The 26,332-nt window shown below is 37.6% G+C and overlaps 1 protein-coding gene across 4 annotated transcripts in view; it reads left to right on the plus strand.

The window, feature by feature from the left end:
* The window catches only part of DCBLD2 (discoidin, CUB and LCCL domain containing 2), a 64,907-nt gene that overhangs the window by 18,131 nt on the left and 20,444 nt on the right, over window positions 1-26,332 (plus strand). For 3 of the 4 annotated variants that reach the window (XM_054044643.1, XM_054044652.1, XM_054044660.1), the window contains exons 2-9: window positions 3,225-3,452; window positions 10,394-10,531; window positions 11,955-12,006; window positions 14,197-14,269; window positions 15,322-15,455; window positions 17,486-17,526; window positions 19,687-19,902; window positions 24,530-24,654. In XM_054044643.1, coding sequence (XP_053900618.1) covers window positions 3,225-3,452; window positions 10,394-10,531; window positions 11,955-12,006; window positions 14,197-14,269; window positions 15,322-15,455; window positions 17,486-17,526; window positions 19,687-19,902; window positions 24,530-24,654 — 1,007 coding nt within the window. Of the gene's footprint in view, window positions 1-3,224; window positions 3,453-6,804; window positions 6,877-10,393; window positions 10,532-11,954; window positions 12,007-14,196; window positions 14,270-15,321; window positions 15,456-17,485; window positions 17,527-19,686; window positions 19,903-24,529; window positions 24,655-26,332 lie in introns of those variants that run through there. The other variant, XM_054044668.1, reaches the window with a different exon arrangement.

Consider the following 26,332-nt stretch of genomic DNA (forward strand, 5'->3'; position numbering starts at 1 on the left):
TGCTTTGACAGGGTAAAACTGCTGAAACATTTTAACATGCATTTCTTAAAAAGGTTGTGTTTAAAAAATGCATGTTAACATGTTTTAACTGATATATTTTAAAGCTCAACCTAATAATTTTGGCCTCCCTGTTCAAAGTCGGTGCTGGGTGTTTGGGTAATTATGGTGACATCGTATCTGTGTACTATTTTGAATATATAAATAACTAAGCAATCACCAGTCCACATCAGAGAACTGGAAAAATGCAGGTAGGAAGTATAGAGAATCAGCTGAATTGTTCATTACCTTAATTAGGATACAACCTGAAATCAGCTGCCATTTATGTTGAAAATTAATTTTTTTTTATGCCCAGGGTTTTGAAATGTTGGCTAAGGTCAGAAATATGATCGATATGGGTTGGCTAAAGAGCTAGGTATTTATTATTTTAGTTATTTTAACCCACTGAGTTTCATGCTTTTGAAGGATATAAATTTTATCCTCACTTCTCAGCAGAAAACCAGGAAATCTTATGACTTTGCTCATTACTAGCAAAGGAATTGGAATATTTTTTTTTTCCTGAGTTTCAAAAATATTCTGAACTTCAAGGATTTTGACAATTAAGGGCTGTCTTTAGTCTATTTGCTATAAAGTTTCTTAATAGTAAATCTTACATTCACAGTCTTACTTTTATTGAGATCCTGAAAAATCCTTTTAAAAACAAACAATATACAAGTATACATACTGAAAACTTAAGCCACCTCCATGGTAAAATGAGGCAACTGTTTACTAGTATACAGCAATGCCTATTAGGGTAGTAAATGAAAAAGACTTTGTCGAGGGGGAATTTAGTTAGAGACAATATAGTTACTGACCCATTACCAAAATGGAAACAACAGTGTTTATCGTATATAATGTCAACTAATGATGCAAAATTTTCAAACAAAATGCTAAAAATAAGATAAAGCAAAGCATTGTCAAATGAGTGCTTTTATAACAGAACCTGTGACTACACTGAAATCAATTTTGAACATGTTAACTTTTTTCCAAAAGAAAATATATGCTATTGCAGGGGTCGGCAACCTTTCAGAAGTGGTATGCCGAGTCTTCATTTATTCACTGTAATTTAAGGTTTCGCGTGCCAGTAATACATTTTAATGTTTTTAGAAGGTCTCTTTCTATAAGTCTGTACTATATAACTAAACTATTGTTGTATGTAAAGTAAATAAGGTTTTTAAAATGTTTAAGAAGCTTCATTTAAAATTAAAAAATGCAGAGCCCCCCGGACTGGTGGCCAGGACCTGGGCAGTGTGAGTGCCACTGAAAATCAGCTCGCGTGCCGCCTTCGGCACACGTGCCATAGGTTGCCTACCCCTATGCTATTGTTTTAAGACTACTAGCAGAGGCAACTTATGACTCCTTTCTGTTTGGAATGCTAATCTGTATACTAGCACCACCAGCAGCTGGGATTTTAAAACATACACTTATCTTGCCTTTTTGAGGTCCTTGGGAGTGCAAAGAAAACAGTTTTTTAAAATGAAGGGTCTCTGCGGGTTTAAGTCACCAAATATAAATATTAGTTTTTTGCAGTCTTTTCAGTGCAGTCGACTTGCTGCTACAATCATTCTAGCAAAAGGCACTGTCCGGTTTAGGAGGAATCTTTTTTTTTTTTTTTTTCATTTGGTGTAGTCATTACCTAGTCCTTAGACTTTTTAGCATGGATTGTTTTTTAACCTTAGGACACAGAGTAGGTTAGTATATAAAACAGTGGCATACTGTGAAAGCTGATAGCTGTTGTATCAAAAAGCTGTCTCCAAGAGTAATATTGATTGTTATGGAGTGCTAGAATGTGGTATCTGAACATACTTTCTAATAATGATGATGTCTTCTGTTAAGAAAAAAGTGACGAGTTAAATGAATCTCTGGATGGGGAATATAGTGGGGGAAAGAGTACTTTTAAACAGAATGTTGAATTGGATTTGTGCCTGCACCCCTACTGTTCTCATTTGAATGTGTAAAATAGGGCTGATACCTGTACCTCGAGTGTGATCTTGTGAGCTGCTGAACACTTCCAAAGGGCCCCTCTGGAAGTGCTCTACATCTCACAGGGTCATGCTCTACAAGAGTAGTGCAAACCCTAATACAGTAATTTAATACAACTGACTTCAGTGGGTTGGCTCCTTTGCTTCAAGTTCTAACACAAATGTTCCTGTTTGCAGGTGGTTGTTTTATTCCAAATGTTACAATTTAGCTGGATTGTAGTCTTACAGTCAAAACTACTTCCTTCCATCTTGGGAACAATGTTCATTGAGTCCTTATTGCTACTTATGTAGCACTCTCATGTTCAAAGCAGTTTACAAATGCTAATTGCATTTTATTGGCTGCAGTTCATATTCTGCTATTGAGTAAGTACTCTTAGGCTTATTAGTTAGTTTGCCCTTGTTATGGTTGTTTTGCTAATACATTTGATTTACGCTTGTAAATTTACAATCACATTAGATTTTTCTACTTACAAATTCATACATCTTCCTTATTGTATTATTTATTTATTTATGTAGTAAGTGATAGAATTTTTTTTTACATTTATACAGTGGTGGTACTTCAGAGGCCCCTAGGCACTACACAAACATAGAAATTGCAGTCTCTGCTCTAAAGAGCCAGTGAGATTAATACAAATATATTTTACTGGCAACCAAATACACTTCTCTTCAGCTATTTCCAGGGATGTGTTTTGCTCTCCACTCCCCAAAAGATCATGTTGCGCTTCTGCTCCTGTTGCCAAAATTCTAAGAATTCAGAATCAGCAGTTAAACTGATGTCTTCCTATTTAAGATCACAATTACAATAGGGCTGGATTTCCTCTCCCCTTTTTGTTAAAATCATTTTTGTGTGTGTGTCCATAAACCTGAAGAAACACCTATCCCACTGTTTGTGCTATATACTTTTAAAAATAAATAAATAAAGCCATCACAGAGTAATCGTACGTATTGGAGAAAGTTGTTGCAGCTCCCCGGTCAGATGTGTTCAGGAACTTAGACATTAGGTAAAGTTGGTTAAATCCTATTTTGTCACAATTATAGTTTCACCATTGCCTATTTTGCTTTTGAGCCTTATCACAATGTAGTTAGTAAAACTTTTCTTTCAAAAATCTTCTGCCATTCCTAAAGACCAGGTTGACTACTGATAACCCTTTAAAGGAACATGCTATATGAATAATTTTTTTGTGATAAAACTTTTCTTTTTTTAAGGTGATGGTTGTGGACACACTGTTCTTGGCCCAGAAAGTGGAACTCTTACTTCAATAAACTACCCACAGACGTATCCCAACAGCACGGTGTGCGAGTGGGAGATTCGTGTAAAATCCGGACAGAGAGTGCAGCTCAAATTTGGTGATTTTGATATTGAAGATTCAGATGCTTGCCATTTTAATTACTTGCGAGTTTACAATGGAATTGGACCCACCAGGACAGAGATAGGTAGGAGCTTTTATGTGCCTTTGTTTTTTAATGTTTGAATGCTGTTGAGTGGGGTAGAACTTGAAAAATATGCATTCCTTAGTATTTGTTTGCTTTCAGAAATACTTCTTAGTAAACTGTATTGACCATGAACTAATGTGTATTTAATAGTATATACACACACTAAACTCTTCCCAAAATGCCAGAGGATTGTTATAATTACATTGAGTTCTAAGCAGGCTGGGACCTTTGTCTATCTGTGTGTATGTGTGCAGTGCCTAGTACAGTGAAGACCATCATGTAATAAATGATGAAATGGAATGAGATGTGTAGTGTATACAAGAGTCTCAAATAGGGGGAAGGAGTGAATTAGTGTAATAGAGCTATGGTATATTTTCTCCTATTCCCAGAGCAAGAAAATCATGCAAAATTTTTCTTACTGTGATGGCATCTGCTCTTCACAATATCAGAAGAAAATTGACTAGAATGCAGTCAATTTGCTAATGATAGCACTGTCCTAAAAGCACTGTTATGGAAGAGTTAACTTGTCGCTGTGCTATATGGTTTTCTGTTAGAAGGAAAGGGAGGGTAGAAGTAAAAATATAACGATATAAAATTTAAGAGTAATAACCCAAAGAAAAGGAGTCTCCAGATTTTCTATGCAGACGCATTTTGGCTGTTTTACACTTTCTACAGATATTTCTTTCGGCAATGGTGTGTTTTTGTATAATCCAAGCATATTGAAGTGGCTGAACCAAATCTTGCTGTAAAGGCACTCGTGGAATGCTGGCTTTTTTCAAGCTGACTTGTCTTACTGTTGCTACCTAGATGACTGTGTGAAAATAAGTATGTGCTTTGAGCCCTTGAGCCAGACTCACTCTAAAATAACAAAGCACTGAGGTCCTTAAATGGCAAGAAACATCCAGTCCTGATCAGTCTGTTACTCACTTTTACAAGTGAGTTAACTGACTTAAGTAAATGTTCTACTTCATTTGTTTCTTTTCTTTCGTCTTTCAGCTGTATCCAGCTGGTGTGAGTATAATACGTTGAGCAGTATGTACTAGCAGATTAATTCATGGAACTAATAAGGATACTAAAAATTGCAGCCATGGCTAACACAATTTATTGAATTTACATATTTGAAACAACAGATAGTGGAGATATTAGACAACTGACTCCCATTTTGACCTTGTCTCTTGATGTTGTCTCTAGGCAATTATCTCAGGCAAAAAACTCTAGATTATTTTTTAAGGTGGAAGGAATCTCAGTTCTGCCAAAAAACTCATAGGAGAGTGTTCAAGATTTTTCCTCTTCCCCACTAGCCTCTAAAAAACAGCCAGGAAATTCCAAGTTAAATTTCAGCTTTGCAAGCTTTGGATTTTGGGTTTTATTTATTGCACAATTAAGATCAGTCAAAGGAGCTTAACTCTGAAGTGTCATCAGAGAACAACCCTAAACTCTGAGGCAGTCTTGTGCATCCATCTGTGTATGCTGAATACCCTTACCTCTTAATAACTTTTTTGGGGTCATGAAAGAGATGAAGATGGATAAAGTTGTCGTAAGGAACTATGGAATCAGAGTTATGGTTGTTTGTGACCCTGAATGTATTTTGTATACTTTCAGATTTTTTTTGTTTTGGTTTGGGATTTTGGGGGGGTTTCGTAAATTGATTCATTCATTTAGAATTTCCAGGCTTTCAATGTTTGTGGGTTTTTGGAAAACTACAAAATTCTCAAGTGTTTGTCTGAAGTGTTAGTTTTTCAAACTTAACTTTCAGTTAAATATTTGCCAGGGAATTTTCTTATATTAAAAAAAAAAATAGCATTATTGAGTGAAAGGAGTCCCCCCCTGCTCAATTTGGAAGCTCAAGAGGGACTTGGTGAACCTTACAAGCCTTTCATTCTTCCTAAACAACCTCTCATCTTCATGTGGCTTGGTATCTCCTATTGCCATTTAGCCTCCTATGCCTTTCCTTTTTTCACCCCTTCAAGTCTGGGTTGCTCCCAGCAATCTACATCTGGGCCATTCACACTTTGCATGTATTATGCATATTTAAAAAGATGCACACATTTTTGAAATATGGATATGTATATAATATATGGTTTTAAGTGTGCTTTATGTCTAATGCAATAGTTTTTGCATTCTCATAACACTCTTAATATCTGTATAAGTATATGTATACAAATGCTAGAAGTCTAAATACTAAGATGGGTGAACTCGAGTGCCTGGTGTTAAATCGGGATATTGATAAAATAGGCATAACAAGAAACTTGGTGGAATGATGATAATCAATTGGACACGATAATACCAGGATACAAAATATATAAGAAGACCGAGTAAGTTGCGCTGGTAGCATTGTGCACAGTATATGAAAGAAAACATAAAGTCAAATATAGTAAAACATTTTAAATGACTCAAACTGTACCATAGAATCTCTATGGACAGAAACTCCATGTGTGGATAAGAAGACTGTAGCAGTAAGAATATACTCCTGACCAGAATGGTGCCTGTGATTGTAAAATGCTCAGGGATATTAGAGGGGCTACAAAAACAGAAAACCCAGTAATAATGGGGGGATTTCAACTATCCCCATATTGACTGGATACATATCACCTCAGTATGGGATGTAGAAATAAAATTTTTAGCCACTATTAATGACTGCTTCTTGGAGCAGCTAATCCTGGAGCTCACAAGGGGAGAGGCAATTCTTAAGTTTCTATATGGTCAGAAACGTGACAAGCCAAAATGTAACAGGAAAGCCTTAGAAAAGTGAATCAGAGGGAAACTTTAAAAACTGTGTATCTCAGAAAACTCTTCCTTTATCTTGCTCCAAAATATTCTACCCTATAATGAGATATGGAATGTGAAACTTCAGGTGTGTTGATTTATTTTTGGTGGATGTAGGGGTGGGTGGGAAAGTTTGAAAATCATGCTTATCATGGGAAGTTAGCTTTGTTAGCACTACTTCATAATAGTGTTCAATCCAGTATATGAGTGCTGTATACCACTAAATGAAAATAAATGTTCTACAAATACATCTACCTGCAAATTAGGCCTATGTAAGTTCCACGTGCATTCTTATTTTGTAATTATTAAAAGGTACACAATACTGTTTGTTGTGATCAGCTGTTAGTTAATGGAAAGATCCACAGTATAAGTTTAGTGTCATTGTGCAGAGATTAACAAGGTAAAATTACAGCTAGTCAGCGAATACTGGGGGCTTGCATTACGTGAAAGAAAGGTATTTTTACAAAAGTCTTTTAAAAAGTCTACAAACTCAAACCACAGTGGAAATTCCAGTCAGAAATTCCATTTCTCTACTAGAATTTGTGGATCTGATTATTTTGTAGAACATCTCCTCCTTGCATCCAAAGAGCTCCACAAAAGTTGTGGCATACCTTAAATATCCAATGGAGAGAATCGTCCCTGAGGGAGTAATCCTAAGGTAAAAAATATGGCTTATTACAGAAATAATGAAGGTAGACTTTGATTTTAGAAATACATTTTGCTGCTAAAAGAAACGTTCCTTTTTGTTATTATTTTAAAGCAGATTTTAACTGCTGTTGCTTATAACAAAACAAAAAAAACCCACCTCAAATATATCTTTTGACTAATATTGGCTAACTTCATCCCAGATTTCTACTTCTGGGGAAATTCTGTGCCATTGCACACGCACAGAATTCATGTCTACTAGCAGAATTTTTTGCTTCCCTGCAGAAAATGACCAGGAAGCAAAGGGAGGCCACAAGAGGGGTCATATGCCGGTGTAGTTTCTGGCACCTGGGGCAGCCGTTGGAGAGGTAAAACTCGGGGAGGGGGGACAGGACTGGGGATGCCCATGGGTGTAGTTGGGGGGGGCATAGCCCATCCAAATGTGATGCATGGGTAGGGCACGCAGGGTCATGTGCCACTGCCTCTCCCCCATTTATGTGAGCGTAGAGGTGTCTGGGAAAAGGAGGGTTTTGCGACAGCTGTCTGACTCTGCAGCTGGACACCACTTCCTTGGTCCTAGTGCCGGTTGTACTCCCCTTCTGTGTGCTGGGAGCCATCCTGTTTTCTGTATAATGGTGAGTGCCTGTAGTTGGGCAGGGCAGGGAGAGCGGGGCGGGTAGAGAAAATAGGGGAATGGGAGTGGGGTGGTAGAGTGGGGGGAAGGAAGAGGGATGGTGTAGTGTAGGGGGATGTGGGAGTGAGGGGAGAGATGAGGCAGAGGGGGATGGGATGGGGAAGAGAGGGGGATAGAGATGGGAGCCTAGTATGTGGCATCCTCTTGGCAGCAGCTGGGGCTCCCCCATTAAGCAAGCCCATCGAACTCCCACCCAATGAACCCCACCACCCCGATGAGTGTCTCATCCCACTGAGCCCCAGCTAGCTGCATCCAGACCTCACCCCACCAAGCCCCACTGCCCAGCATCCAGACCTCACCCCACCAAGCCCCACTGCCCAGCATCCAGACCCCCCTGCTAAGCCCCCCACACCCAGACCACCTTGATGAGCTGCAGCCACTTACACCTGGACCCCTCCGAAGAGTCCCATTGTCCCTGCATCTGAAACCCTCAACGAGTCCCTGTGCATCCAGATCCCTCACTGAGCTGCCTGCACCCAGATTGTCCCACACCGAAATCTTTCACCCCACACCTGGATCCCTGCCTCCCACTAAGCCCCTCCACACTTGGATCCTGTTGGGCTGCGCCTCTATAACCATATCTTGTGCGCCTGGTGCAGAGGGGCAGGGCCCTGGGGTGTTTCTGGGACAGGCCCAGCCCTTGAGCTGTGTCAGGATCAGGTGCAGCCTCACCGCCACGTCCCTGTCCAGGAGTGTGAGGAAGGCTGTAGGGTGATCTCTCACTTCCGTGCAGCCAGTGGCCTGTGCTCCCCACAGCCATGCTGGAGCTTCCACATTTATTTATTGATAAATAACGTTTGAAGAGTTTTGCAGCATTTTAAAATATTATGTGCAGATTTTTTTTTCTCGGAACTTTTAGGCACACAATTCCCTTAGGAGTAGATTTTGGAGATGTAATATAAAGTGTATATTAAGCCAAAATACAGAGGGGGCATTATCTGGGGATTAATAGTCCATTAGGAAGAGCTGATGGCCTGAGATGCTCACTGTGGGACATCAGCTCATTCCAACTATTAATTGGTACCCAGATATGGATTAGGTGGCTGTTGCTATTAAATATAAAAACTTGCTTAGAAGAAGTCCAGAAGAAAGTTTCTTTTAACTTCAGGGCTCTATGCATTTAACACAACTGGCATGATGTAATGTGAGTGGCATGTTGTATCCTTGGTGTCTGCTTTATGTCCTTTAAATAAAAAATGTTGGAAGATAATATCTGAATGCTTCGGCTACCGTTCGAGATGATTTTAGTGAACGTTAAATGCATTAAAAACTGGATAACATGTCGTCTCAAAATGTAATATTTCATGGATTCATCCTCAAGGAGTGGGGGAAGAGTTTCTAGTGGAGCCCTAAAGAGATTAGTTCTCAGCCCAGTTCTGTTTAATATTAGTATAAATCACTTGGAAAAACATATATAAAAACATTTCTGATAAAGTTTGCAGATGGAATCATGCAAGCACATGTATTTTTCACCCTATCTAGTAGGCTTAGCCCTTGAGCTAGTAAGTACTGGGGAAATTTTTCAAGCCCCTTTTCTAGCTTCATGGCTGGTCTTGCAGTATACATAGGCTTGGCAAAATTCAGTTTTTATTTTATTTTTTATAATTTTGCTAGATAATATCTATTTTAAAGCATTTTTTATTTTTATCTATTTAAATTTTCACTTATGGGAAATTATAGAGGAAGGAGGGTGTCAGACAATAATTATTTAATGACCATAGATGTTTAGATTCAAAAAGTTAAAAGCTGTATAACTGTTGAAACACAAATTGTCAACATCACATGTCAAAATATACAAAGTAAATATCCTTAAACCAAATTCTAATAAGTGCTTATGCAGCATTTGTCTTGCTTTGCCTATCTGTACATTTTGATTATTGATGGAAATATTTTTTTCATCGCTTTGTGTATGTTTGGTAATTTGACTTTTACTGACATTTTACTAATAAAAATCTAATCCTTCCAAGCCTAGGGTATACAGTGTTCACCAGGAGTCTGTGTCTGTGGTAAACGTCGGACTTCGCTGCCAATAAATGCTTTCCCAGGGCTAAAACCAGACAATATTTAAACCTGTTGTGTGCTCTCCAGGTCTTAATAGTATAGGAACCTGTTGTTTTAGTCTTGCTGATACTGGGACTTAATTCTCATGCAATCTGTCATGTTGTTGTTGTTGTTTCCTATTTAAGAATGGTAAAAGGTTTAGAAAACGTGACCTGAGGAAAGGTTAAAAAACCTGGATATGTTTAGTCGTGAGAAGAGAAGACTGAGGGGGATATGATAGTTCTTCAAATGTCTGAAGGGCTGTTATAAAGAAGATGGTGATCGGTTGTTCTCTATGTCCACTGAAGGTAGACAAGAAGTAATGGGCTTAATCTGTAGCAAGGGAGATATAGATTAGATATTAGAAAAAACTTTCTAGCTACAAAGATAGTTAAGTTCTGGAATACATTACCAAGGGAAGTTGTGGAATACGCGTCATTGAAGGTTTTTAAGAACAGGTGGGACAAACACCTGTCAGAGATGGGCTAGATTTACTTGGTCCTGCCTCAGTGCAGGGGGCTGGATGATCTCTTGAGATCCCTTCACCCCTACATTTCTAGGGTTCTCTAATAGTCCTATTTAACTGTTATGCTGTTTAAGCTCGTGTTCATAGGCATCCCTGATTGAATCAACAAATGAAATGCATATGATGTCTGTACTCTCCGTCCATCTCAAATACTGAGCATGTTCTTCACTTACAATCAGTTCACTTTAGCCTCAATGTATTTAGAAAACTTAATGTGAGTTTACACTGAACATAAACAGATTTTTTTAATGAGTTTTTTTTTCTTCCTAGGTAAATACTGTGGTCTGGGCTTTCAGATGGACAGTTTAATTGAGTCAAAAAGTAATGAAGTCACAGTACAGTTCATGAGCGGGACACATCTTTCTGGGCGTGGATTTCTTGCCTCATATTCAACCACTGACAAATCAGGTATTTGTCAGATTCAATTAGTTATTCTGTGTAGTGATTAAAATTAAAGCTGTATAATGAGTACAAACTTATTTTTCTGTGTTCTCAACGTGAGCAGTGGATATCTAAAAACGCACACTCTTTTAGATGTTGTCTTAACACTTCTCAACTGTCCTACCCCCTGGATACACTAAGTTACTGTTCAGAGTGGGTTAAGCAATGAAACAGATGAAACAGTTGCTTTAGATAAAAGATTAAATACATTTGTTTGGAGTATAACAACCAAGATGCTGGATGAAGGGTCCTGAAATTTTTTTAGTGTAGATCACCTCTTTATAGAGTGGCAGTACCATGGAATTCTGATCCCATTCCCAGTCTCCTATAATCCCTATGGTAACTGTTGCATTTTTCTACCTTTCTGTTTTCACACACAACTATCAGTTCCAATCTTTCTGTCTGATCTGCTCTTTGTTACCTTGCCCCTGCATCGTATCCTGTTTCCTTGCTCCCTCCAAGGAATCTTATGACTAGGGCCCAGCTGGTGGCTTCTTGTCAGTTTTTGTGCAAACAGCATCTTTGTTCCTCTTTCATGCTCTTATGGTGCCGTGGCCTGCAATGGAGGCGGCTATACGTGTTCTTCCTCTTTCTTTACATTTGCTTCTACTGGTGTTCAGCCTAGACACCAATAGAAGTGGATGTAGAGCTACACATGATCCTCCAGTTCTCTGTGAACCACTAGCAAGTGTTCTGCAGGCCACAGTTTGAGAACCTGGTTGTTAAAGTTAATACTACAAAAAGGTGGATGAGGTCGTCTTTTCTTTCTGAAATTTTATTATGTGTTTTCTAATTTGACTTGCATAAATTTATGTGTATTTAAACTTGACAGTTCAGATTGACATAGTGGATAAACATGTCAAATTTTAGTTGTCACTCTGATAATGTGGGAAAGGCCCTCCTGTGTTCTGTACTTTATCCTGCTCCACTTGTGCAAAACTGTCATATGTTAAAACCTAGAACCCAGTACTAATTTCATCTTCTCTATTCAGTTTCCTCTTGTAAGCAGAGTATAAGAATTTCTGACTTTTAAAAACACACTACAGTGCACTTACAAGCATTCTGTGAAGCATTACCAGGAATAATTAAAATTGAACTATGCAAAATAAATGAACAAGATCAATTTTGTAATGTTTACATGCTAAATTCTCAGTGGATTTCCAAGTCATTAGTACAAATTATCAAGGTTCTACTGTACCATAAAAGATTCACAAATTAGTATGTTATTTAACAAATACATTGTTTTTCATTCAAAGACTTTTTTGATTGAACCACACACAACTGGTGAGTCTGAGAGATTCAATTTGATGGGCTTCGTGTACTTTAAAAAAAATTGGTTAAAATTGGTTGTCTCTATCTTTTTCTTGACTTAATATTTTTTTCTTTCCAGACCTAATAACCTGTTTAGACAATGCAAGTCACTTTTCTGAACCAGAATTCAAGTAAGACTGCTCTGCTTATTTTTTCCCCCCAGCACTACGGTTATTTTACTGTGGTTTTATTCATGCTGTTACACACATCGTCTTCCACTTTGCCACTTTGTTTCAAACAGAGTCCTTTGGATGGTGAAATTTAAATGATTAAATGACAAAATTGTTAGTTCTGACCTTATAGTTTCCAAAAATGAAGATAATCATTTTAGTATGCAGTAGAACCTCTCTAATTTGCACTAAATGAACACACAGAAAAACCAGCAGTGTCCTCACTTTCCAGCTAATGAGGGCTCATGTTACTAAGAATTCATTGCTTTTACAAAATAAAGTACAAAATGTGCACTAGATAAAGAGAAGTATTACCTTTAATACTCATGTCACTGTTTACAGTCCCAATGACCACTATAATCACTTCCCCCACACACACACTGTTTTTTTAGTCCCTGGAGGAACTGTGGTAACGCTCCCCCCTGGAGTAGAATACAGTCCCTAAAGATACTGTGTGTGGTTGCTATATCTGTCACAACTTAAATCTAACATACATTTTTCAGATGATAAAAGCATATTTTGTGATGCATAAGCCCTTGCTTTTCTATTATTTATTCACTTACTAATTTATAAAATTAATTTGCCATTGGTCTCACAATTAGTGTGAATTAATGAGGTTCTACTGGGACGTAATAGGCAGTTGTGTTCTTTCAGGTAAATGGTAGACGAGGCTGGACATCAGGAGACTTGTTTTTCCCAAATAAAGTGCATCATTTAAAGCTACAAAGTATTGTAAAGCCAATAAATGAATTTGGGTTACATTTTGGGGGGCCTATAAACTCATAGCACCACCACTCTTTCAAGATTTGACCTTTGCAATCCAAATCAACAGTTTGCCCCATTCAGCAAAGCGCTTAAACACTTGAGCAAGTCCCATTGACTTTACTGGGACTTGATCACATGCTTAAGTACTTTGCTGAATAATGTATTCCAACTTTCTTCCTCAAGTATTTGCTTTTTCTTATTTTGTGATAGAAACCGGCACTAGAAGGTGAAACATGTTCTTTCATCAGCAATACAACTATCGTGCCTTCTGCTTTCTATGCTCTAAAAGCATTAGCTGAAGTCAACCAGTTTCTTATGATTAAAGCACTATATGAAGATATTCTGTAATGTACACTTTTCAGAGATACCATTTTAAAGTATAACGTGTGTGTGTGTGTGTAATATATATAATAGTATAAAATATTAAGTGCGCGTGTGTGTGTGTGTATATGTGTGTGTGTGTGTGTGTATATATATAATATATATATATATATATATAATAATATATATATATATACACATACACACACAGTTTAAAAGTTTATAAAATAAAATGAACACTAATGCTAGAATTCTGGATTCTGATTTGAAATCTTCAGAATTTACAGATGTTATGTAGTGTTGATACCAGACATAGGGATATATACTTATTAAAAATGTAGTTAAAGCACATACTTTCATGACATTCCTGTCAAATGTCTGGTTTTTACTGTTCTAGATCTTTTCCTGAATATATATTTCTGATTTATATGCAGTGTTATCGTAGCCATGTTAGTCCCAGGATATTAGAGAGAGAGAGAGAAGGTGGGTGAGGTAATATCTTTTATTGGACCAACTTCAGTTGGTGAGGGAGACAAGCTTTCGAGCTTATACAGAGCTTCAGTTCACGTCTGGGAAACATACTGAGTGTCACAGCTTAAATACAAGGTAGAACAGATTGCTTAGCCTACGTAGTTAACATTTTTCAAGGGGCCATTTTTAACGGGCCACTTCACCTTGAAAGGCCCCTTGAAAGATGTTCTCTACTTGTACTAAACAATCTGTTCCACCTTGTATTTAGCTGTGATGCTCTGAGTACATTTCCCAGAGCTGAAGAAGAGCTTTGTGTAAGCTCAAATCCTTGTCTCTCTCTCACCAACAGAAGTTGGTCCAATAAACAATATTACGTCATTCACCTTGTATCTGTATTTCTGACTTGACGGCTGTCTCAAATTATGACACATTGATAGGTGGTAGTTTTAGACCACATTACAGTCCTAACCAAATGGTAAACTGTCTGTTCATGGTTTGAGATGCAAAATTTTAAATTACAATGTGCTGCTTGCTCTTTTTAAAGTGAAGTGCAATGGCATGCATATATTGACTACATATCTCCTTTTCTTCCAGTAAGTATTGTCCAGCTGGATGTGTGATTCCTTTTGCTGATATTTCTGGCACTATTCCTCATGGATACAGCGATGTAAGTAAATTTAGACAGTACAGTATATTCACTTTAAGTTTGATTAAATTCTGCACTTTCTGATAAAAATCTGCTACATATGTTTGTTTTCTGTCAGCTCTATTTCCTTGGCTCTGGGAGCAGATACTTCCTAATGTGACATGCTACTGATTTTGCTCAGCTGCTTAATGGCTGGAGCTCCGGATGTTGCTGTCTCCAAGAAGTGGTTAAGCACTTCATGCTCTTACATTTTGATATCTGCTGAGAAATGTGGATCACTAGAATAATCTTCATTACTTCCCATTTTATTTCTGTTGGCTGGCTGTCTCAAGCCTGTAATATTCAGGTTCCTAGAGAGGAATCTGACTTCTTAATGGAGTCCTCTGATTTCATGACACTGTAATGGATCTCAATAAACAGCAGTCATATTTTAGCTCTTCCTCACAGAATGGAGATGGATCATGTGCACTACATTGTACTCTGGCAACAAAAATAGCTGATTATCCAGTGTTTCCTCTTGTAATGTGTATAAAAGCATCTAAGTTGTGTGTGTTTAAGTGCTAAAAAGTGTATTCTGTGCTGTCTGTTGTCAGAGATGAGATAATGTGATGAGTGGTGCTCTGTCAACAAATAAGTATGTAGCCCTCAGAATTGTATAGTGAGCAACTATACCCTTCCTGCACTTTCTGTTAAGAGAAACAGGTTACAGTAACCAGTTTTTTCATCCCTGGCTTTTAGAATATGTAAATATGTATATTCTCCTTACCTAGTCTAACCTAAAAGATTCTCAGGAAAATAATCTTAAACTGAAAATCACTTGCATCACCTCAGTATGTAAGTTCCAGCTGCAGATCTTATTCGAGCATAATGTTGTATTACATACACCTCCGTTACACTTTTCTTTTAGAAAACAGAAAAATGCAAAGCTGTACATTTCTTGTCTTATACATTCAAAAATGAATGGTGCCTGTGGGTAGTGGGGAGACAAATAATAGCAGTTTCTTTATGGCATAAAAATTCTGAAACAGTTTGGAAAAAAAGAATGTGAACATTATTTTCTATTTTCTTCAAAGTCCTCGTCACTTTGCATGGCTGGTGTGCATGCAGGAGTGGTGTCAAATATTCTGGGTGGCCAAATCAATGTTGTAATCAGCAAAGGCATTCCATATTATGAAAGCTCTTTGGCTAACAATGTCACCTCAAAAGAGTAAGTATATTTGCTCTGTTGTTTTCATATATTTAATACTTACCTCTTGGTAATAGATGTAAACCAATCTGTGATTATCAGTTGTATCAAGGGAAAACTTTAAACTAGTGGAGTTACCCATCCATAGGAATGGTGGATTCTGTTCTAAGTAGGTTCTTATGCTGTACTCATTTTTGTGGTATATGATTTCCTGTCCAAATTATTGTAACATCTAGGCCATAAGTGAAAATTAAGACTTCATTGCAAAACTAGGGACTCTACCTTCAAAAATATATGGAACGACCATAAACTCCTAAGTTTTTCTTTCAAATAATAATTTGATTGAATATATGCTAGTCTTCACTGCTACTTTGTAGTTTGTTGTCATTCATGTATATAATAAAACAATATTTTTGTAATTCTTAGTTCAGTTTTCTTACAGTGGGGTAATTTTTTTTTTCCTTTTCCATTTAAAAAAAATAAATAGCCAGGGAAGGTTTTTTAATTTTTTTATACCTATTTCAGTGTAAAACTTCAGTTTGAATCTCAACAGCTGATATTATAGCATGTCCTATGGCTGATTGATACACGTTTACTTGAAACCTGTTTTTTGAGGCTGATTGCTCAGATCAACCTGAAATCCATTGTGGTGTGTGTTTGGACTAGTAGATCATTGTCTGTTTTGAGACTCCCGTCTACATTTGGGAAATTTTCTGAAAATTTTCTGCCATTGCTAACCCACTGTTCAGCCCCGTTGATGACAGCAGTATTGGGAGCCCTAATGTAGAAAGACTGCTGGCTGCTTCTGGCATTTTGAATACTGTATCATGTAAACATCTTCAGAGCAAGTTTAATTGGTATGGTGTAAATGCCAGTGTCTGTTCTACTCTAGGGGTACGTCCACACTACCCGCTGGATCAGTGGGTAGTGATCTATCTATCGGGAATCGATTTATCGTGTCTCGTCTAGACACGATAAATCGATCCCCGAACGCGCTCCCCGTCGACTCCGGAACTCCAGGGCAAGAGGCGGAAGCGGAGTCTACGGGGAGCCACGGCCATCGATCCCGCGCCGTGAGGACGGGAGGTAAGTCTATCTAAGATACGTCGACTTCAGCTACGCTATTCTCGTAGCTAAAGTTGCATATCTTAGATCGATTTCCCCCCTTCCCCCCCCACCCAGTGTAGACCAGCCCTAGGGCTCCCAACATCGCAAATACCAGTGGAGCTGAACCATTGTTGGTCACAGTGGGAAATTTTTAGAAAAAGTTAGTTTAGACAGGATGAGCAGTGAAAAATGAGCAGTGAAATAGATTTTTTTTTTTTTTTTTTTTTTTTATGGATTCATAGTCATGTTTTCTTCTGAAACACCAACATACTGTGTTACGGAGTCTGCAGGACTTTGAGTATTAAAGGATTATCTATTGTCAGAAGATCAAAAACTGAACTGGGCTGCTGGTATTTGTCTAAATTTGAAGCATCAGTGCTCTTTGAAATATCAGAACTCCTAGAACAGAGCTTAGTTCAGTTTGATCTGTTGATGTTTCAAGTGTAGTCGTGCCTGGACATTTGGTACTTAGAAGAAAGATATTGCGCAATGCAAATTGAAAGTAACGTGGTGGTCCTCTTGATTTAGAGCCTTCTGGTCTTACAAAACCCCAGTAAATGAGAGAGGGTTTGGGTGGAGGGAGCTGACCATTGTTTTCTTGTTCAGCTTCATCATTTAGATAGTCAAATATTGTTAATTTGCTCTTCTTCTAGATATATCATTAGCTGCACTTGTATACTTTTTATTTTACATTTGAAATCTTTTAAACTAGGTGGTATCTTCTAGGCCAGGTTTCAGCCTGAAGCAAAGATGTTTCAGCACTGTCAGTATGAACCATTATCCATAGTGGTGGTAACAGGTGCTACTTCAATAAGAAAAAATATTTGGACATGAATAGGTTCCTGGTGGGATGCAGTAGTAGGGGAAAAATAAAATTGAGAACAATTTGCCTTAAATGTTCCAGTGACAGCCACAAAAATAGATTTCTTTTTGTTTTTTTGCAGAGGACTATTATCTGTAAGTCTCTTCACGTTTAAGACTAGTGGTAAGCATATCACTCTATGAACTGCATACTGATTTTTGATATAAACTTAGTGGGACACGTTTTTTAAAAAAATAGGCCTGGTGTGCTTGCAACTGACATTTATTTTTATTGTGTTAATAAAATAGTACCTTTTAGATCTTTGTGTGTTTTCACTGGATTATTGTGAGGACTGGTCAGAGTTTGAGGACTTGGAGTATACAAATAAATGCTGAGTATGGTTGGTATCGATACTTTGTCTAATTTAATGAGACCCTTTAATTTAATTCAGTTGCTCTGAGTCATATTTCTACTTACTCATTCCTAAATTAAACCTCTCCATTACTAGGTTTGAGACATGTAAAATGTGTTCCCTCTAGCCTCTGAAGTTATTGTTTAGCCACGTTATAATTATTTGGCTCTTTAAATCTTTCCACATATGCCAATATTCAAGAAGGTTTTTTTGTCCTGCTACAGAAAGAGACAATCTTTTACCTTTTTGTTGCTTTCTTACTATAGTTTAAAATATAAGAATAAAACTATTGTAAGTGTATTCTGAAAAGTGGAAAGGTCAGTATTTGCTCAGTTATTCTATATTTGTAGCTGTTTTTTACATTCTATTTCTCTGTTCTGTTTTGCTTCATCCTTAAAGCTAATTTGTTGCCTCTTGCTGAGTGTTAACTGAGTTTTAAAAAATATAATTCTCAAGCCCCTTAATTTATATTCTTCTATGTTCTTATCTTTCTGGTATTTTGATGCTCAGAACTGAATGTAACATGCCAATCCAGATTCTTTCTTGCCAGAGCCTTTAACAAGAAACTGTCACATCCTTGCTATGCCAATATGAATGCCTCTGCACATAAAGCCACAAATTTCATTGATCCTTTTTGTTGGTGCATTGCATTGAAAACTCTCATTCTATTGCTGTCCAATATAATCAGTCTTGTACCTTTCAGAGCATTACTGCTTTCCATGTTTTACCCTTCCTTCCAATATCTCTTCCAGATTATTTTCTCCAAGATACATTAGCTGATGTTTTCCAAACTGAATATAACTTTTCTGTAGGTCACTTTTTTATTATTTCTTTGTCCTTATTGATATTTGTAACACCTCCAACTTTAGTTTCCTCTGTAAATTTCATTGATGTACTATTTACCCCCTGATCTAACTCCATTAACTGAGTGATTAATGTCAGACTAATGTTGCTCAGCAGCCAAGTAGACCAGTGGTTCTCAAACTTTTTTTTTTTCGTGGACCACTTGAAAATTGCTGAGGGTCTCGGCGGACCATGTAATGATCTTTCCAAATGTTGTTTGTACCGCAACGTGCTTTGGATAAAAGCGTTATATTAAAAAAAACAAAACAAACAAAAAACAACTTTTTTTTGTTCTACAAATAAAAGCACAAAACTCATATTTTAATATCAGTAGTCTTATCTTTCTAATGTGATGGATGTGCCCTCTCTCCCCTGCCATAGCAGCCCTTAAGCTGGGTCCAGGAAGGAGGGGGGTCTCTCCCTCTCTCCCCCACTGCGGCAGCCCCTGAGCTGGGGTTGGGAAGGAAGTGGGTCTCTCCCCAGCCACAGAGCTGGGGCTGGGAAGGAGGGCCGTCTCTCCAGCAGCCACAGCCCTGGAGCTGGGGAAAGTCGCCTCTTTCTCTGGCCGCCGCAGCCCTGCACATCCCAAATTCCCTCCATCCCCTCTTCTCACCCCACTTTCCCTTCCCATCTACCTCCTGTTCCACCCAAGGCCACCACCTCACCTTATATGTGCATCTTCTCCAGGGTCCAGGCACCTAATTAGTGGAGCCACCCCTGCACGGCTCCACTAATTAGGTGGGTGGCCCTTCATTCTCTCGTGTGCAGCTGTCCAGGCGCACACCTTAGAGGGAACACTCCGCGGACCACAGTTTGAGAACCTTTGCACTGGATAACTCATCTGTAACTGAATATGTTGCTTTTTATCATTACCCTTTGTTTATAGTTTTCCAATTTGAATTAACTTTGTGAATTTTTAGACACTGAGGTAGATAGTTTGCCATGGTATAAAATTAAATATCAGATTTGCAAAAAAAATTATATTACACAATATAACTTTAATTTAATAAGGGAGAATTCGGAGCAAGAAAATTTGATTGTGTAACTTTTGATTTTGCATCTGAGTCCTCGTCTCTTATGTTGTTCAGGTTGCTATGGGACACTGGGAATGGAATCTGGAGTAATCCCTGATTCTCAGATTACTGCATCATCAAGTCTAGAGTGGCCTGACCAAACAGGCCAGGCAAACATCTGGACTCCTGAAAGAGCCAGATTGAAAAGGCCTGGACCTCCTTGGGCTGCTTTTACCACTGATGGATATCAGTGGTTACAAATAGACCTGAATAAAGAAAAGAGAATAACAGGTAAGCAGATCAGAGATGGTTTTTAAAATTGTATTTGGAAAGATAGGGATAGGGTAGGTTAATAACTGATGCAGTTTTAATCTGGGGTTATAGATGAAGTTCAATTGGCTTCTGACTGTAATCAGAGCAATGATATTTGCATGGTCCCTATACTTAGCATACCCAAGAAATTCTAGAATTACAGATGGACAAGTTAGGCTCTACTCTAGGGGGTGGTTTTGCATAGGATCTTTCCAACAAGTTTTGTGTAACTGATTCCCACCTTATATTGGTTTTTCAGCCTTGTCCTGTTTCTGCTGATTGTCCTTTTGGATCCACAAGGCTTTTCTGGCTTTCTTATATCCATGTCAATTCTCAGTTAATTCTCTTTAATGTGGCAATTTGCATTCTTTGAAGAGGATCACCCAAAGGAGGAATTCCAATTTTACAAAATACTTCCAAACTAATTTTTGACCGCTGACTTCAGACTTTTAGTGGTATCTATATCTTAATCTTTTTTTGTTTGTGTAACAGGATCTAAAGTGGTATCTGTTAGTCTGCATTCTTTTCCTAGTCCCCTTTTCTAATTATGTAGTTAGATTTTATATCAAGTGACGTTCCTGTGATAAGGTTTTTCCTCAACACTGTAACTACAAAAACTGAAGGGTCATGCTTCTACTTATAATCATTTTTAATTTGAAAAATGATGGATTCCAAGACTCATGCCTCATGTTGTTCTGATGCTTTCTTGTGTGCGTGTTGAAAGCCCTTTACTGGCCTTGTGCATTCCCATCTGTCATCTCATCATCTCTTCCGTTTTCCTGTACATAAAGTGATATCCTTCTAGTTCAAAACTGACAAATGTCACCTTGCCATCTCCCATTAACCTGAACTCTAGCTGCTGTCACTCATGCCTCATTATATTAAAAGTATGTAAACAGAACCAAAAAAAAACCAGGAAAATCACCACACTGAATCATTGTCCTTTCTAGCTGTTCTCCCAACAACTGTTTCCCTTTCCCTTTTCTCTTTCCTTCATACCGTATGGCCCGATGTCACTTTTCCCTAATTGTTGTATTAAGATTAGAAAGAGGTTTGAGATGAGGACCTTGCCACATTCTTGCATATTATGGCACTATAGAAATAGAAAATGTTTGAAGAACATAACTATCCCATTTGTATTATGATGCCTTTTTATTGTCACATTCTTATTGTTTCATACCTTGGAACCCATATCAGTGTTGCAGACCAGAGTTACCTCATTTGATTACTCGAGATAGTAAATTCACTTTTTTTTTTTTTTTTTTTTAGAGCTACCAGAACCAGCCAAGTTGGAGTTTAGTATGTTCATATGCTCTCCTTAAGGGAACTCCTTTGTCTGTGTTGCAGTTTTCTATCTTTAAAGACCTTTTATCACAAAGTTTAGTTTGTTTGGGTGGCAAGATACCTGGTAAATTAATCTGGAAATTCAAAATTGATTCATTGATTAAAAAAAAAAGAAATAAAAGGCAATGCATAGTTAAACAGCATTAACTCTGATCCCATTCCTCACCACTCTTGTGCCCACTTCATCTTGCATACAAAATAGAAGACAGAATCATAGAACCGTAGAGTTAGAAGGGACCACAAGGGTAATCAACTCTAACCCCTTGCCAAAATGCAGGATTTGCTGTGTATAAACCATCTAAGACAGCTGGTTATCCAGCCTCTTTTTGAAAACCTCCAATGAAGAAGATTCCATGACTTCTCTAGGCAGTTTGTTCCATTGTCCTGCTGTTCTTACAGTTAGGAAATTTTTTCCTGAGATTTAATCTAAATCTGCTATATGGTAGTTTGAACCCTCCATGGCAAGAGAGGACAATTTTTCTCCATTTTTTTTTATGGTAGCCTTGACATCTTGAAGGAGCTTTTAGAAGACTGAAATATCAGTAAATCTTCTAAATCCACTTTGTGTATTTTGCCTGTGCAGTTGGGGATCTTTGTAAATGTTATTTTATACTCATTATTTATATGATCCATCACTACCTCATGTATGAAGAAACAGTACTTAAAAGGTTTCTCGTCTCCAATTAAGTAGCTAGGACTTAATATTATGTCTGTTCTGCATCTCACATTATGACACAAATTTGCATTTCAAACTCCATATGCTTTCAGGGAATTTTTCCCTAAGTGGTCATTTCTTGCGAAGAGATGTGAAAGCCTGTCTTGTTCCAGTGCCTATGTGTGATCTTAAAGAAAGCAGATGTATTTTGTAATAATTATTGATTCAAGAAAGGTATACTTCAGTATAAATGTCAAATTTATGTACAATCAGACTATCATTAAGTGTAATCCAATCTAGTAGATCTCTTCTCAGTTTTCCTTCACACTGTGATAGATATCCCAACTGTGATGCTGGTTGAATATATACATCTGTAAGCTTAGATAATCTTCTCAGTCCACAGGCAGCCATGTGCTGAGTAGAGCTGTAAGGTCCAGGAATCGCAAAAGTATAACGTCCTCATGTTGTACACCCATTTATGACTGCATGGTTTTGAGTGCATAATATTTCACGTTCCTTTTTTTACTGTCTCATTCCCCACACTCTTAAAGTTGTTGTACTGCATCTGTGTACATTGTTTAGAAGGCAAGCTGCCCTTTCTTTGGACAGACCTTGCAGTGAACATACACTTTTCATTTTAATAGAGTGGGGCATGTGACCGCAGAAGGAGAAAGTAACCGTCTTTTATTCTTGCATGTTCTGTGCATGTTACTAATGTCTGTGCATGTGCTCTTTCAACATTCACATGAATCATCAAATTCATCTCTGTGTGCTTCAAAAAATATTTAATTTTTTAAATAGAGATGACAGGAATGGCAACGCTAATTTATTTTTAATCTGTTTACAAAGCAGGAAAAAACCACCAGAAATTTCTTCCACATTTTCATTAAGATATTTGGGCTGTGATCCAGCACAGCAGATATATGCAAACTTAGCTTTTATGAATAGTCAGGCGGATTACCCATGTCATAAAGTTAAGCAAGTGCATAGTGCTTTCCTGGATTGAAGCTTTGATGAGTGGGATGTGTCACAGCTGGTGCTCGATAACTATTAATTCAGTAATACAATAAGTTTTTGCAGTTTTACCGCATATTGAACAGCAATGGAGTTTGGAGCAGTCAGGTGGGAACCGTTGCCTGAAGGGACTGATAACTATCAAACAATCTTACATTGGGATAACAATTAGTGTGTGCTGGGAAATGGAATCCCTGACACTCATCGTGCCTTAATTCAGAGGTTTCTCATGACTTTGCAGTTGTGATCACTGGGTATCCCCTTGTGTATATAATATAGCTGGCTTTTTTTCTGTTGCTGTTGTTCCATCTGTTCTTAGTGTTTCCTGGGAGAAAAAGGATTAATTCAAGTTGATTAAATCAGCCACCCATCTCTGAGAAGAGCTCTTCCCTAATTTTGTTCAGAAAGGCTGCTTGTGCCTTAGTACCTGTAGTAAATATTAATCTAGAGAGAGAGTTGTATCTGCTATTTTCTCAATTCCACCATGGACACACTGCTTTCTATTTGTGGAAGTGGGTGTGTTCCTCAGAAAGTAGAGGACAGGGTACCTCGGAGGTACACTGCATTTGCTCTGTCCAGAACACACAAACTAAGATCTTTAGGTCAAATCATGGCCATGCGCTTCAGTGGATGGCAGCATGTGTTGTGTATGAAGTAGCAGAGAGTTGGAATACTGGCTTGTGGTGTTTGTCTTTGTCAGAGTCTGGGGATGTCACTCTCATGTCAACCCAACTGTAGGGCAACCATGCATGACAGGTTGCATTCACCTCTATTTCCTCTTCTGCATTAATTCTTCAAAGTTGATTCACCTTTTCCTTATTGTGTGTGTTTGCAATCTGCCTCATGCCAAAAATGAATTAGTTTTAGGTGGAATGGTTATGTTCTCTAACACTTACACTTCAAGAAGACAATCCTAAAGCATCCCCTTTTAAGTGGTCAATTCAGTCCCACAGCCCTCTCAGGGATGGTCTTTGTAATCCCGGCTAATAGTCTCACTGCCAGTGGCAGTACTGGTTCATCAACTTTCTTACAACAAACTTTTGTTCTCTTCTTTCCATCTTCTCTCTGGCTGTGATTCACAGTTTTGATCTTATACTTTTCCTTTAATTTCATGCCTGTATTAATGCTTTCTATAAAAAACCTTTCTTAGACTATTATAATACTGTAAGTACCTGCCTAAGAAAGCTTGTGGTCTTTCAGTGTTGCTTGTATATAGCCTGTGAATCCAGAACCAGGGTGGCTTTGGTTTTGTCTTTGTAAATCCAGAACACAAGGCCAAATGCAGCAGTCTGACGCCCCATCAAGAAATGCAAAGAAAAAAAATGTTAAGGACGTTTTCAGAAAAGTAACTTAAAATAATTATAAGGAGACAGTCACTGGATGTGGAAGTTATAGATCCTGATGGTTTAAGAGGAAAACCTTTAAAATATTAACTGACACAGAGGAGAACATATGCTTGATTCCTCTACCTAAAGTTGCCATATCCTGGGTATATGCTTCGTATTATAAATCATTGCATGAAAACATTGACATAAACATTTTTCAAAGGGAGACATTTGGCATCTATGTAAATGGAAACCTTCATATTCACAGGCATTATAACTACTGGATCCACCATAGTAGAGTACTACTATTACATCTCTGCCTACCGAATTCTATACAGTGATGATGCACAGAAATGGACAGTATACAGAGAACCTGGTGTTGATCAGGATAAGGTAAAATTAGTACAGACTTTCTAGATATAGTCATAGATGAGTGTTTAGATATTGTATATATGACCAGGCATAATGAGGAAAATTACCAAGTGATTTTTCTTCACAGCATGATAAATTACAGTTTTGATCCTTGGCCCAAGAATAGCATATAAGCAAAATTAAATCTGAATTCATACAAATATCAACATTCATGAGATGTGGAAAATATACAAATATCCAGTAAAGATCTGAATTACAGAAGTGATATAGAGAGAAAAGACCTCTCTTAGAAAATTCCCATTATCAGCTTTAGATTGCCTTCCTATAATTGTATTCCCTTCAGAATAGCTAGACTTTTCCCAAAATAGATTTTTCTTCATATTTAGTAACATAGATCAGAGATTTTCTTTCCCCTGTGAACATAGCGTAGTATTTGGATTTCTCCTTTCTCTATGTTGTTTCTGTTCATCTCCCACTATTTTCACAAAAATATTAGCACATAATCTTTTTTTCCTCATGGCATTTAACCAATTAAATTCCATAGTATACATTTCATTTTTAAAAGTTCTCATTGAGAATGAGTTATTGTGATATGTAATTTCAAAATAAATCCATATTAAAAATGTAAGATTATTAAACTGCACTTAAAAAAACTTTAAAGGTATCACTTGAACGGGTATAGGTAACAAAAATTAGTTAAGACTAATACTATCTCCTTAATTCTTCCCAGTGGTCTAAATTCGGATTCTGTTAAAATAATGGCAAAGTTCCTGCTGACCTCACTGGAACGAGTATTTAGTTTATTTTGCTGCAAATTTGTAGGCACAATATATGTTACCTGATGGGTTTCATGCAGTGTCTAGAATCCAATAAAGTACCTTTTTTAGACCCTAATGTGAATAGTTTTTTTTTTTTATTATTTTAAATTATGTTCATTTGCCATGCTCGTTTCCATACACAGACAAAATTATAAAGAATCCAACTATATGTGGTAAGTCTGATCATTTGGCTGAACATGCCAATACTTTTCTTGGAAAAAAGATGTTATCTCATGCAGTTGAACAACCAACAGACTGTCACATTGCTACTCTGTTAAGAATACTCTTTAAAATTACACTGATTTTAATAGGGGTATTTCATAATGAGATTGTCCTACTTTGTCTCTTTGTATTACTGGTATTATAGTTTGAGTGGGATTGCTCTTTTTTTTTTTTTTTTGTCTTTCCCAAAATGTTCATGTAATTAAATAAGATTCCAAGAAATGTTAGAGGAGACAATGGCCAAACTTTTTAAAACCAAAAGTTAGAAATATACAATTGTTTTTTCTCATATCCAGGCTTGCCATTCCAACACTTGCTTCTTCTGGGCTCTGCAGCTTCAGGAGGTAGGACCAGACTTGTCAATCAGACAAAAGGAGCTTGGGTCACCCTTCTAGAAAATTTCCTGGTTTCCTCTGCCTCCTAACATGAGAACATAGCAAGCACTCAGAAGCCACGCTAGAATTCCTTTGTTTCTCCTAGTTGGGAACATCTCTGCTCCAGTGTTCAGTATCTTGTGGTCTCCCCAACCCCCCTGGCTTCAAGCAGAGCCAGAGATAAGGAGGCCTTAGATGAGCAGAGAGATCCTGTTCTTTCCGTATCCAAGAGGGGCCCTTCCCAGTGAGTGCAATCTTGTAGGCTTCCTTCCGGTACCACCAGAA

This window comes from Malaclemys terrapin, chromosome 1 (genome assembly GCF_027887155.1).
Source record: "Malaclemys terrapin pileata isolate rMalTer1 chromosome 1, rMalTer1.hap1, whole genome shotgun sequence".
NCBI lineage: Eukaryota > Metazoa > Chordata > Testudines > Emydidae > Malaclemys > Malaclemys terrapin.